This window comes from Pteropus medius, unplaced genomic scaffold, assembly GCF_902729225.1.
Source record: "Pteropus medius unplaced genomic scaffold, Ma_sr-lr_union100, whole genome shotgun sequence".
NCBI lineage: Eukaryota > Metazoa > Chordata > Mammalia > Chiroptera > Pteropodidae > Pteropus > Pteropus medius.
Window position 1 is genome coordinate 1864413 of NW_024351731.1, and position 13943 is coordinate 1878355.

The 13943-nt window shown below is 55.5% G+C and overlaps 1 protein-coding gene across 1 annotated transcript in view; it reads left to right on the forward strand.

Moving 5' to 3' along the window:
* The window catches only part of TG (thyroglobulin), a 218929-nt gene that overhangs the window by 110532 nt on the left and 94454 nt on the right, over positions 1-13943 (forward strand). The window contains 3 exon segments of the mRNA XM_039845893.1: positions 2891-3110; positions 4538-4631; positions 8141-8300. Of these exon segments, the coding sequence (XP_039701827.1) occupies positions 2891-3110; positions 4538-4631; positions 8141-8300 (474 nt within the window).

The following is a 13943-nucleotide window of genomic DNA, read 5'->3' on the forward strand; positions in this document are numbered from 1 at the left end:
TGCCCCCAGACCTGGGCGGGCCGCGATCCCCGTGTGCCGAGATCCTGGGCCTCGATCTCAAGTCTTGCCTTCTATCTGGATGTTTCTGTTATAGCCCAGTTAGATTTCAATGGTATATTTCACCCACAGTGTGACTACCCCACATGGTAGTCCTGCTGAGAATGCCTTAGCTTTGAGGTCTGAGTTCTGGAAAACACATCGAACTGTTTCTTTGTTAATTCCACGTGACTCACGTGCCACGTGAGAGGGTCACCTCCGGCAGAAGAGGCTCGCCCAGGTGTGTCTGTCCATATAGGCCTCGTTTGTGCCTAATGCACCTGGAGAGTTGCAGAGCGTTTCCCTAACCCAAGTAGCTAAGAAATGCCTACATGGCCTACATGTGCAAGTATTCTGGAAAGAATTCACCATTTCTGCAAAAGATTTCAAAAGGAAGGACTGCACATTTAACATTTTCCCGTGTTGGCTCTCATTCCATCTGGGGTTCATCAGGCAGCCCTGGAGGGAAAGCAGGCTTGCATTCCCTCGAAATTCCTAGTTTTACATCATCTGTCTTCGCGCGCTCCTTCAGATGCCACATTCATGAAAGGCGGCTGTTCTTTGCAGAGCAAAAGAGCCGACCCAGAAGCTTCTGCTACTTTAGCATTCACAGCCTTGTGTGCTCGCCGAGACCCTGTGATTTACTAATGAAACAGGAAATCGTGTGAGAAGGAGCTGTGGGGGCGAGATCGGTCATGATTTGCGATAGAGGCCAGATTAAAAAGCGGCCACAATTTCTTTCCATCCCGAGTTTCCGTTCGAGTCCTCATACTCCAGTGTTTTTGCAACAGGTTTTATTCCATTTCCTGCCTTCCCTCCCCTTTCATTCATTCATTCTTCATTCATTCACTCATTCACTCATTCATTCACGTGTTAAGCTCCTGCCATTTGCCAGGTGCTGGGCTTGGAACATTGCAGGAGTCATGTTACTTATTCCTAACATCTTTGTGTTTAGGGGCTGCTATTGTTTTCATTTTGCAGGTGGGAAAATGGAAAGTCTGAAACAGTGTGATGTTTTCCCAAATAACTGGTCCAGAACATAAAACACGGGGCCACTTGACTCCCCAGACCACCTATTGTTTCCCCCTCATCATGCTGACCCTCAGTGGGCTGGAGGTCACGAACACGTCACACCAGGGTTTCTCAAACTGGGTACCATTGACATGCGGGTCCTGGATAATTCCTGCGTGTGAGGGGCTGACCCAGTCTATCGCAGGGTGTCCAGCAGCCCTGGCCTGTGTCAGACTAGATGCCAGTGGCATTGCTCCCGATCCTTGTGACAACCAAAAATGTCTCCAGACATTGTCAAATGTTCCCTGGGGGCAAAATCACCTCTAGTTGAGCCACGGCAGGTGTATCGAGCTCTTGAGGAATGGAGAGATGTCTGTCTGTCTGCCTCCTCTTTTTGCTCCTGTTCAGTCATCGTATGAGTATTATCAATAAAAGCAGCTGCAGAGGAAGAAGTGAGTCTTTCTCAGACGGCCGACAGTGAAGCTGAGTGAAGCAAACACACCTGATGGAAATAGTAAGACTTCACACACACACACACACACGCTGCAGCACATACACACCACACACACACCACACAGCTATCTGCATCATCTTCGCCATCACCGTCAGTGTCACCGCCATCACCATCACCTGCCTCTTGCCCTCCACTGCCTGCCACCACCTCCACCCCCTCCCACCGCCTCCACCAGTCTCACCCTGCCCTCACCGAAAATTCCTCCGCCGCCCGCTTCACCGGCTCACCACCCTCCACTCTTCACCACTCCGCTCCACCGATGCTCCACCGCCTCGGGATCCAGTTCATTTTAACCATCGGATATTCGGACCAGTTTTATGAATCAGTGAGTGAGTGAATGAAAGGCAGTGCAGTAGCGGAGATGAGATGGGGCTGCAGAGAGGCCGGTGAGTGTCAGGTGACTAGTGTTTCCATGAGGGATGGAGATGCTCAGAGCACAGAGTAGGGATGGCCGGTGGCCCCGGCCTTGGCCTGATGGACCACGTGGGATTTGGACATGAACAAAGGCAGGGAGGGCGCTGTCTTCAAGGGCAGAGGCCCACAGAGAGGCCTTGACCTGACCCTTGACCCTGTGTGAACAGGGTGTGGTCAGAGCTGGGGTTCAGAACGGTGCGGCTTTGAATCCTCCGTCACCCCCGAGTCTGAGCAGCCACACGCCCTTGGCCCCTGCACCTGTTTCCTGGCCCGTGAAATGCGAATACGGGCCCCCAGTTCCTTAGCTGCAATTCTGAAATCCCAAAGCTCTGAAAGTCAGAGAACATATTTTTTTGTAACTTTGTGGCAAACTTGTTTGATGGCAAAACGTGACCCGGAGCGACAAAAGCAATTATATTCCTACTCGGGCCTCTCAGTGGGAGCCGTCCGTGCGTTTCGCCGCGGAAGGGCTGGATGTGTTTGCCGGTGGCACTTGGCTCCCGACCCCCTGGCAGACTGCACGGCGCTTATCTGTGTCCTTCCGCTCCTCTTAAAATCCAGATAATTCCGAACGGCGGCTCGCATCTGGCTGGGGCCCTGAGTCAGGGGCTGTGGGCCCGCGTTAGTGTCTCGGGAAGAGTCGGTGAGATGACAGTCGCGTGAGAAGGTATTAGAGCCACACGTGGTGCACCCAGACCTAGGGAAGATCGACCGTCTCTGCTATTTATCACTATTAATTTCACACTGAAAACTAAACTAGACGTAAGCTATTGGGCCTCAATGAATTACCAACATTTTTAAAATGCGAAAAGCAGTATTAAGTTTCCTAAAGCACATTTAGAATATTCCTGGTGAATAAAGCACCCACTACTCTCTCATTCTCTCCCCCCCTGCCCCCCACTGCCTTCCCAACAGATAGCCCTCTGTTCGGTTTTGGGACATCTGCACCTTCTGTGACCATTGCTGCCCATGGTCAGCTTCTGGGCAAGTCTCAGGCCATTCAGGTGGGCACTTCGTGGAAGCACGTGGACCAGTTCTGGGGGGTGCCGTATGCCGCCCCGCCCCTGGCAGAGGGCCGCTTCCGTGCCCCGGAGCGCTGGAACTGGACGGGGTCCTGGGATGCCACCAAGCCGCGGTAAGTCTGAGTGCAGCACACTGCAGTGACTTCCTGTCCCATTCTACTCCATCAAAGGGAGACTTGGGGACAGAGCAGAGCATCCTAGATTGAGGGGTGTTAAAGTACGTGCTCTGACAGATACCGCCCCGCCCCGCCCCGCCATGTCAGTGACTTAACATGATCTTGCTCCTGTAAAGTCCATTGGGTGATGGAGAGGCCAGCGTGCTCTGCTCCATGAAGTGATTCGGGGACCCAGGCTGATGGAGGCATTTTTCTGCCATGGCCCTAGGTGAGGCCATGCCTGCCTTGAGGTGCATATGTCAATCATTTGCACCTCCTGGCCATGTTTGATTTCAGTGGTGCTAAGAAATACAGCAGAGAGGGAGTTTTCAAAAAAAAAAGGTGGTAGGCGGGGGGGATGGGGGCGCATACCCTCCCTCCCTCTCTCGTCACCTCTTCAGTTTTCCACCCATGCATGTGACCACTTCAGTAGTTGACATTCTGAGGAGATTTTATGCTTTTTCTAATTAAACCATGGTGACAGTGCCCAGAGAAGGAGCATCGTCCTCCCTTCTCCTCCTCCCCACCTGCATCTGCCCTCCGACAGGCAGTCACAGCTCTTTCATGAGGCAGCTGAGTCCTTCCTGTCCCTCGCCACCCATGGCCGGCTGCTGGGCAGCCCCATGGGCCCAGGCCAGAAAGAGTGACGAGCTGGAAGGTGCTTGGATCCTCTAGGCCAGGGCTGACGATGGCTTCACCTAGGGCCGTGGCAGAAAAATGCAGGGTGCCACAGATGCGCCTCCACCACTAGGAAACACAGGGAAATACATGCGCCAACGAGAGCATTTTACCACATTGCAACGTCCCCACTGGCAGGCGAGGTGGGTGAGTTACATGGGCTTTTTAGGGAGAGCAGGTGTAGAGACGGCTCATGAGAGCTGAGTGCCGGAGAGGCCTGGGGGATGAGTAGAGTCACCTTTCAGGCGGATTACCATCACACTGCCATTAAGCGTGCCCCAGATGTGGTCACACATTTAGGCCAGGAGACACCCAGACCGGCACACTCAGTCCCGGTACTGAGGCAGAAGGCAGGCTGGACGCCTCGTCCCGTGACAGGTCTGCACAGTTGGAGCAAAGAAGCACCAAGGGCCCAAGTGGCATCCATTGTCCCTTCTCTATCTTGGGCACACTCCCCTGGGTTGGAGCCCTGTCCCCGAGGGACGTTCCTCCACAGGGCCGTGTCAGGGACACTGCTGGACACCCCGCTCTTCCTGCCATTCCCTTGCCACTCCCGGCTACGTAATTGCTGTAGAGCTGGGGGGAGGGGGACTCCAGGCCCTTGGAATGGGACAGTGGCCTCTGGCTGCTGGTGGGGGGCGGGAAGGGGACACGAGGCATGTCCCCTCGCTTGTTTCCCCTGGAAGTCAGACAGTCTGTGTCTGCAGGGCCAGCTGCTGGCAGCCAGGCATGAGAACGCCCTCGTCTCCCAGAGTCAGCGAGGACTGCCTGTATCTCAACATGTTTGTCCCTGAGAACGCGGTGAGTTCCCTGGCCCTGGCTGCGTGTGCCCTGAGAACTGCCCCACGGGCAACCCCCAACCCCTGCCGCTGCGAGCACCACGCCCTCCGCTTGGGTTCTGCACCCCGCAGCATTGTCTTAGCTCGTTCTCGATGTCCTGAAGGCCAGAATTGCCGAGAGCGAGCAGAGGGTCCTCCTGGTTCCCACGTGGCCTCGTCCTCACACTTTGTCCACATGGCGACAGTGCATGGTCATCCGCACCCAGTTCTCCAAGAAATGTCCATGCCAGGACTGTGACGGGCGAGGATTTTTCTAGGTGGGAACAGTTATGAGCAGAACCAAGCTTCTGCCCGAGGGGCTTACTTATACTTCAGTGGGAGGAGCAGAAATAAACACATAAGCAAATGAAGGTTAATCAATTGAACAACAATAAATATCGAGAAATCTAGCAGGGGAGGAAACACTGGGTGGAGGGAGGCGTTGGGTGTTGGTTGGGAGGTGCCGGCTGAGGCTGAGCAGGGGCATGGAGGAGGGAGGGTGTGGGCAGGGAAGGGTCAACAAGGCAGGATGGGGTGGAGGGGGGCTCTAGAGGGCCACAGGCTGCGGAGGGGGAGTCTGGATACAAATGAGTCTGCCAGCAAGGAAGTGCCCTCTCCTTGGGGAGACCCTTGGGGCCATTCCTTCGGAGCCTTCCAGGTGGACTTTGGTTTGAGGAGGTTCTAGAGGGCGAGGTTTGGGGCTTTGACTCTGACTCTGGCTGTGCCCTGTTGTGAAGGTCGTAGCTACCTGAGTAGCAGCTATGATCCTGACGCTGAGCGTTTGTTTCCTATTTTGGAGGAAGAATGAAGGTACATGAGAGAAAAAGGAACAGATGAGCTTTAGGGAACATGAGTGTCTGGTGACGCCAGTACAGTGTTGACAGATCTCATGGTACATGTGATCATGTCACCACTTCCTGGTCCCCTAGCCTACTAGCAGTGAGAGTCAACTGTACTTTGGAGGTTTGATCACAGCTAGCTGTCATGAGTAAGTGCTGTAAAGAGGCCACCAAAACCACGAAAGCTCTAGGGGCTGCATTAATAGAAGTATGGAGCCTAGAGTGAGGAAGGTGATCGAATTCATTCAAGTGCCGGGTGTACCATACTTACCGATGCCAAGTTAAGTTCTGGCTCCAAACTAGCCTACCACTTACTACTTCCTCACTGGCCTAGAGGAGGTAACTCAAGTTCATTGTGCCCCAGTTACGTCGTCTGAAAGTGGGGAGAGAAATAAAATCTGCCTCATAAAGTTCTTTAGAGAATTAATTAAAACAATGTGTGTCCTAATTAATCAATGGACCCCTGACACATACTAATTGCACAATGAATGGCATACTTCCTTTTGATCTTCGCAACACCTTTAGAGGTGTTATTCCCATGTTTCAGATGAAAAGCCCACAGCTCAGAGAGGTTAGGTGACTTGCCTAAGGTCACTTAGCTAATGAGCAATCGCTGTAGACTTGGTGCCTCCCAGAGTTCATGGCTAGAGCCAGCGAGCGGTGATCAGTGAGCATGTATTTTGCTCCAGTGAGGGCAGGGAGTGTGTGACAGTACTTTACCACCTAGAGAGCACGTTTTTATCTGATTTCACTGGTCTTTGTGTTAAGTCTCTCCTCATTTAAATGAGGCTAAGAGCAGCTTAGCGTCTTACCTAAGGACACACAACAGCTGGGCAGAGTGAGTGCTTGATCCCTGTCTCCTGACTCCAAATCCAGTCCTCCTTCCTCTGGGACATTCCTGGTCCAAGAGAGCTTTGCCATTTTCGTCCCGGGCTGCTCCAGCATGCCACCCTGGCCTTGGGGAAGGAGCGTGGGAGCCATAGCCTGGAAGGCCGCAGCAGCGCCTAGGCCCTGTGGTGACAGACCCTGCAGAGGAGGGCCAGCAGTTGGGACACTTCCTCCTGGCAGATGGAGTCTCAGAGGCTGAGAGCTGACCCTCACCTCTGCTCCAGGCCCTTGCTTCGTCGACTCTCACTACAGTTTCCCAAACAGCCGTCTCTCTTTCTGGTTTGCCACCCAGTGAAAATAACGAATCCTTTTAGGCGGGACTACAGGGCCCGCCACTGACCTGCCTGAGAGCCCACAACGAATGGAACCAAAGCCTTTTTCTGTGATGTTTAAAAAGAACTTGTATTTGGAGAATCAGCGATGTCACCGAGAGAGAAGAACCGGGACAGGGAGCCGGGAGGGGAGGCCGGGAGGGGAGGCCGGGTTGGAATTCAGGGCCGGCTTCTTCCTCTCTAGGTGTTTTGAGGAGTCGCCTTATCACTCTGAGCCTCTGTTTTCACACCTGTATAATGAGGTGCTCATAGTCGTCACGGCAGCCGCGTCCTGGGTAGAGGCTCTGGTGAGGTGTTCTAGGTGGGTGCACTTAGCACAGCACCCATCCAGGTCAGCGTTGGCTGTTGGTGAGGACAGCATCCGAGTGTTGGAGCCTGAAGCACGTGGCGTGGGGAAGTCACAGCACGGGGCGTCAGGGTCTGGATGGGCAGGAGCCACCCGGCCTGCAGTGAGGTGTCAGATCCCCCAGGTGAAAGATTACATTCGAATGTAAAAGGATCGGATGGTTCAAATCCTCGCCCCCGCTACCTCCCAGCTGCTACTTAGCATCTCTGAGCCGGAGGGAGTAGCTGTGATAAGCCACCTCGTGGAGCCGTTTGAAGGCTGCATGAATGACACAGGGGAACACAGCACGGCGCCTGGCTGTCGTGGGTGCTTAGCAAGAGGTGGCTCTGTCACTGAGATGAGCTTCAGCCAGAGTGGCCCCCCTGAAAACACTCGCCAGGGCCCAGGACATCCTCCCGGGGTGAAGTGCGGTGCCGGAGGACCGCGTGGCTCCATGGGGCGGGCCCCAGATCTGCACGGAGCGCCGTTCCCACCGTGTGCCCGCTCGGTGGTGCGGCCAAGGCGGCTTCCCTCGTTGTGAATCTCAGTTCCCTTATCTGTGAAACAGGTTTATTAACTCGCTCAGGCCGCTCTGGCAAAGTTACCACAGACCGAGATGCTTAGGCAGCGGAGATGTATTTTCTCACGATGCCGGAGTCTAGACGCTCGAGCCCAAGATGCCAGCAGGGTTGGTTCCTGCTGAGGCCGCTCTCCTTGGCATGGAGATGGCCGTCCTCTCCCTGTGTGTGCGCGTGGCCTTCCCTGTGTGTGTGTGTGTGTGTGTGTGTGTGTGTGTGTCCTCATTGCCTCCTCATAGGACACCAGTCGTGATCAAGCACTGGGCCCACTCACTCACTTACCTCTTCACAGGACTTACCGCCAGGTACCGTCACCCTCTGAGGTCCAGGGTTTAAGGCGCCAACATGTGAAATTCGGGGGCACACGGTTCAGTCTACAGCACACACCCGGGGTTGCTGACAGAATAGAGTTGACGGGAAGAGCCATGTGAAGGCTCGGCACCCGGCACTTCCGTGGGAAAGGTGCCCTCACCAAGCTCCGGGGGCTGGCGATGCACCAACCTCTAGCATCCGCGTTTCTCCCCCCACAGGCCCCCAACGCGTCCGTGCTGGTGTTCTTCCACAACACCTTGGAGGGCAGCGGGGGAGAAGGACGTCTGGCTCTCGATGGCTCCTTCCTGGCCACCGTGGGCAACCTCATCGTGGTCACTGCTGGCTACCGAGTGGGCGTCTTCGGCTTCCTGAGCTCTGGTGAGTCGCTGGCGTGGCTGAAGACTGCCGATCCCTGAACTGAGGCTCGTTCAGTGCGTGTTCAGCCCTTTCTCCCCGAAGTCCCCTTCCCTCATGGTCCCCGGCCCCCCTCCAGCCCAGCTGAGCTGTCAGTGGGACGTCCAGCACGCTCATGAGACCCTCCAGCAAGGCTGATACTCACAGAGGAGGCGATAGTTGCCACTGATGTAGCTTTGTGTCTGAAGCCGTTCTAAGCACACTGCGTGTCTTATCGTGTGTGTGTGTGTGTGTGTGTGTATTTGTGTGTGTGTTGAGGTCCCAGGAAGTTAGACACTTGCTCAAGGTCACGTGGTCAGGAAAGAGCAGAGCCAGGACTCACCAGCGGGGCTGACCTGCCTGGGGAACTCTAGGGCGTGGACCACGGCTCGTCTGTCCCCAGGGAGTCCCCTGACCGGGAGTGGGGGCTGCATCAGCGACGTGTTCTCCCTCTGCTTCTGGCCAGGTTGGGAACACTGGCCTGTCCTCTCTAGTCTCAGACCCAGGTTTGCCCCTGGTTACACCCTCTTCCCTCCCCTTGACCCCAGGGCTGAATGGAAGCGTAAGCCAATCCCATCGCCATCTTTCCACATCTTCGTCTCTGTGTGCAGCCCCGACCGGCTAGGGTGGCTGTCAGGCAGCCTTGGCAGAGGGCAGACCTGCCGGTCTGGGAATTCGGCGAGCCAGTCGTCTCTGTGGCCTTGGACAAAACCCCTTCTTTCTCTGTAAAATGAGAATAATTTTACCCAACTTCCAAAGTTACTGGGAGGCTCAAGCGAGCTACTGGATGGGGAAGGGCTTTGGAGATGGTGGTGGCTTTGTGAGCCCTCAAGGATGGACACGGAGCTTCGTCTCCGTTCCAAGGATCTCACTTAAGACCTGGAATGTCTCATCCGCTGAGTGCGGTTGGGCAGGTGGGAGGTGGCAGGCCCAGAACGTCAGACTCGACCAGCACGTGGCGGGTGGGTGGGGCTGGCCTCCAGCGCGAGAGCCGGGAGTGCTGGGGAATGCGGGCTGATGGAGCCGTGAAGAAGATTCCGGACCTGTACAACAAACAGGAAATGGGGAGCAAGGTGACACGAAAGGAGACCAGATGCCAATGTGGGAAAAGCGGGAGTTAGACAGACTTCAGACTTCCTGCGGGGGAGCAGGGTCAGCTGCTGAGACACTGGAAACGCTTTGCCTGGGTTCTCTTTCCACGGTTTAAGTCAGTACCCCCTTCTGTGTACCCCCGTCTGCAAAGTTCAGACGGCATCCTGCCGAACCGTGGTCAGGCGGAGCTCTGCACAGACATGGCTGACTTCTTGGCTCAGAGCATTTCCAGACAGAGGAGAGTAGATTTCCATATGTCGTCCATCCCCGGTGGGGCGGAGGCTCATGATTTCACGGACTGTAATCTTAGTGAGCATCCGTGTGCTTCTGGGAAGGCAGACTTGTTTTTGCTGCCGGCGGGGCACCAGCAGGGGAAGAACAGGACACTTCCAGAACACTCGAGCCCTCTCCTTCCTGACCGCAGCACTCCTTGTTCACCGTGCTTCAAGCAGAACCACCAGCAAGACAGAAGGAAAGTCACGCTCGACAAGGGCCTCTCTTTACCGGCTATTTCTCCCGGACAACCTTGTTTCGTGCTCCAGGCCGCTCTGTGAGGCCGGCATCACGTGCCTATTTCACAGATAAATCCACGAGGCTCAGAGAGGTTAAGAAATGTCATGCCCCTAGCTCGGAATGACATGCCCGGCGAAAAACCGTGAGAGGAAATATATGTTAGCTTGCTCCCTCGGAGGTGTAGACACGCTTCCTGTTCCCATTCTTCTGGGTACAGGGTAGGATGAGTCTTTTACGCTCGTTTCGCAGGGGTGGTTTTCCTCTGCTTTCTTCGCGTGAACTCCCAGCATTCCCCACATGCCTGAGCTTTGAAGGCTCTCACGCTGTCTCTGTGGCCTTGGACAAAACCCCTCCCTGTGGCTCAGCCCAGACGGAGGAGCTATGGATCGGTCGAGTCACTCAGACACAGAGAAAGGGGCAGGGGACACAGGAGCAGCCAGGCTACGATGCCAAAACAGGCTTGCTAAGTCCAGACCACCTGTCTCCTGCCTGCCACACACGTTTGACGACAAGGCTCTAGGAAGCAGCAGCTCCCGTGCAGAGCGTGAGAAGCTCAGGGCAGCAGGGGACGCTTGGGAAGAAGGAAGGAGCAGGCGTGAGACCCAGCTAGCACCCGATGTGATCACGACGTAAGAACACCGTTCTCTTTTCTATTACCAATATATGTAGTGGATTTTGTTATTTAGAGCAGTTTTAAATTTACAGGAGAATTGAGCAGAAAGTATGGAGAGTTCCCATATACTCCGTCTTCCCCGCCTCAGTTTTCCCTTAATTGACATCGTGCATTGGTGCGGCGCAGGTTACAACCTATAAGCTGATTGATAGGGATGTATTATTATTGACAAACTTCCATAGTTTACATTAGGGCTCACTCTTTGTATTGTACATGTTATGGGTTTTGACAAACAGATAATGACCTGCGTCCTCCATTAGGGAATCGTGCAGAATAGGTTCACTGCCCTTAAATTTCCCTGTGCTTCCCCTGTTCGTCCCTCCCCTTTTCCATGTTAAATAGCTGGAAACTGTGGTTCAGATCCCAGGTCTGGAAAGAGCTGGGCTACTTAGCGTGCCAGCCCCGGGCGGGTGACCTACAGGGCTCATGGGCTTCGCACTTGGCTAGAACAGAGCCTGAGAGCAGCCCCATCGCTCTGTGGGGCCGAGGGGCTCAGGGCAGTTCCCTCGCTCTGCATCCCACCGCAGGCTGCCCATCTCTCAAAAGGCACTAAGACTTGTGGGGCAGACGACATGAGGTAAAGTGTAAGAGGTGAACCCCTGGACCTTGCCTGGGGCTCGCGGTGTTCAGGCCCCTTCTTTCCGCTGGGCGGGGCCTCTTCACGTCCAGGCTGAGTTGTGGTCTCGTCCCGGCCCTGTGTCTGGCCCGTGGCTGGCACAAAGGTGCTCCACGCACATCGTCTCACTGGGGAAGTGTGTGTGGCGTCCACTGGCGTAGCCCAGAGCAGAATGCCCCCCGGGAGCACCAGACCCAGGAGTGCATTTCAGAAGGGATGCGAGGAAGATGGGAGCGGAAGCTGGTGCCCGTCTCGCCACTCACGAGACCCACTGGTGTCCTCTGCGAGACGAGGCAGGCCCAACCCAGTAGCACTTAAAGGGAGCCGTGGTTCCTGATGAGCTGAGCCGTCGGAAAGGAAGTGAGGGGGCCGGTCATGGTTCTGGGCAGGCCATTTCCCTGGCCTTGATCGTGTGGGCAGGACAGACCCCGGGGGACATGGGACGCAGCAACTACTCTTCTCTGTCTGGCGAGGCAACGTGGAAATGGGAACCGAGGGTGGTGGCGGGCAGGGTCAGAGGCAGAGCGGGTGGGCCATGGCCGACAGGCTTTTTGTAGTGTGTGGGAGCAGAGAAAGTGTGCTTTGGCCGGGGAGCCAGACACAGGCCAGGCACGGTGACTTTAGCATTACCTCATCGTCTCTGGGGCACGCGGAGGCCCCCCAAGAGCGTCTGCCACCCTCTCTAACCGGAAGGACAGGGCAGAGGCCCACCCCAGTGGATGCCCCACCACAGGTGCAATTTCTGCCACTGAAGATAATGCAGGCCCTGCAAAAGGCATCTGTGAGATGATGCTGGGACCTAAACCCATTTTATTTAAGAGAAATCAAACGACTTCTTTAGAACTACGCCAGGCACTGTTCTGTCTCTCTTACAAATAATAACTAATTTAATTATCATAACAACCAAATGAGGTAGGCACTATTCTTATCCCCATTGTACAGATGGGGAAAATCAAGTCCCCTCCGGGCCCCACTGGACTCCTGGGTGGTAGAGCTGGGGCCTGAGCCCAGCTCGTCTGGTTCTAACACCCGTGTACTAAGCCAACATGCCTTTTGTTGGTGGCTGTCAATAGGACCAGGGAGGGAACCCACCATGAGCCTAGAATTGTGCTAAGGAGCTTTAGAGGCATAGCTGAGCAAGCGAGAGCCAATTGGACAATGAGGGGACAGTCGCATGTCTGTTCGCTGGGGCGGTTCTGACCAGAGGACAGGAGACGGGGGGTGACGAGGTGATCACAGGGGGCCGGGGCAAGAGAGGAACGTTATCCTGAGGTCTCTGTTCGCATCTGTCTGAACTGCGTGGGGCCAGCTGGCACAGAGCAGCCTTCTCCTGTTTCATGCCCCCAGCTCAGCTGTGTGGCAGGGCTGAGCCAGGTGGGGCCTGAGCAGGGGCCCTGAGGACAAGCAGAATCGGGGCTCAGCCACAGCCAGGCTGAAGGGGAATGGCTGTGGACGTGAGAATGGACACCGATGGCCGGCGAGGGTCCGTGGTGGGGCCCAGGCGACCCAGGCTGCTGGGATAGGCTGACGTCAACCTTAGAGGCTCTGCGAAGCCAGGAAGAGGTTTAGACTTGATGCAGTAGGAATGAAGGCGTTACGAAGACTTGGGAGCAGAGGAAGTTCCGTAAATAAAGCACTTCCGTTTAATGAAAATGGCACAGTGCCTTGCGCGTTATGGATTTTTCAGCAGATGTTTGTTGAATTGGATTGAAGGTTAGGACACAAAGCTCTGAGCATGCGTTGGGGTTTATCTCAGATTTGCTGCATATTCCAAACAAGTTTTTCCCTGTTAAGTCTCAATTTTCTTACCGATAAGGGAAGGGTTGGACTCGACCATCTCAGACCAGCTGGTTAGCTGCCTTCTGTGCCTGTCCCTGAGGCTGTGCAACCTGAGTGTCAAGATCTTGCCTACCTCACCCTGCAGTATGTAGCAGGGCTCCGTTCAAGACGTGTCTGGTGAGGGGCCTCTTGACGCCCCCTCACTCCTGACCTCCCAGGGGTCTGCAGACCCCAGAATGTCGGCATCAGCCCTTATTGTGTAAACGGGAAGCTGATACATGGGCAGTGGGAGTCAGGGTCAGCCCTCCCCAGCCCCGTCCGCGTTGTCACTGGAAATGCAGGCCGTGGATGTCGCTTCCCAGACTTGCAGGATTGGACCTGCTGAGTGGATGCTCCACTTTCCCGCCCCGCCCGAGACCTCGCAAACAAACGCATTCATCTTAACAGATGGACGCCCGCCACGTCCAGGGAAGCCCACAGCGAGGGGGGCACCAATGTCAGTGCTCTCGTCGGCTCTACGAATACCAGGCGGGGAAAACGGGGGGCAAAGCTTTTCTGTTTGGGAATATGGGGTCCTGTCGGTAGTTCCTCACTTGGGACTGAATCCTGTCATCATAACTGTAGTCCTTCATGCACTTTTCCTGAGGACCTGTCACGTGCCGCTGGTTTCGATGGGGACACCGCCTGACAAGGAAGGCGATGGTGACAAATACCCTGAAGGCGAACCTGACCTCGCCTGAGGGATGCCCGTGCCCCGATGGCATTGCCCAGCCTGGGAGGATGGCCGGGCCGGAGGAGGAAGGCAGGGAAGGCAGCAGGCGGGGAGGGCTCTGGGCAGAGGAAGCCACACGCTCGGAGCACGGGCCTGGGAGAGGGCGGTGCGGGTGTGTTGGAACGGCCGATGGGAAGCCTGGGTGGCAGGAGCAGAGGCACAGGTTTGGGACAAAGGCAGATA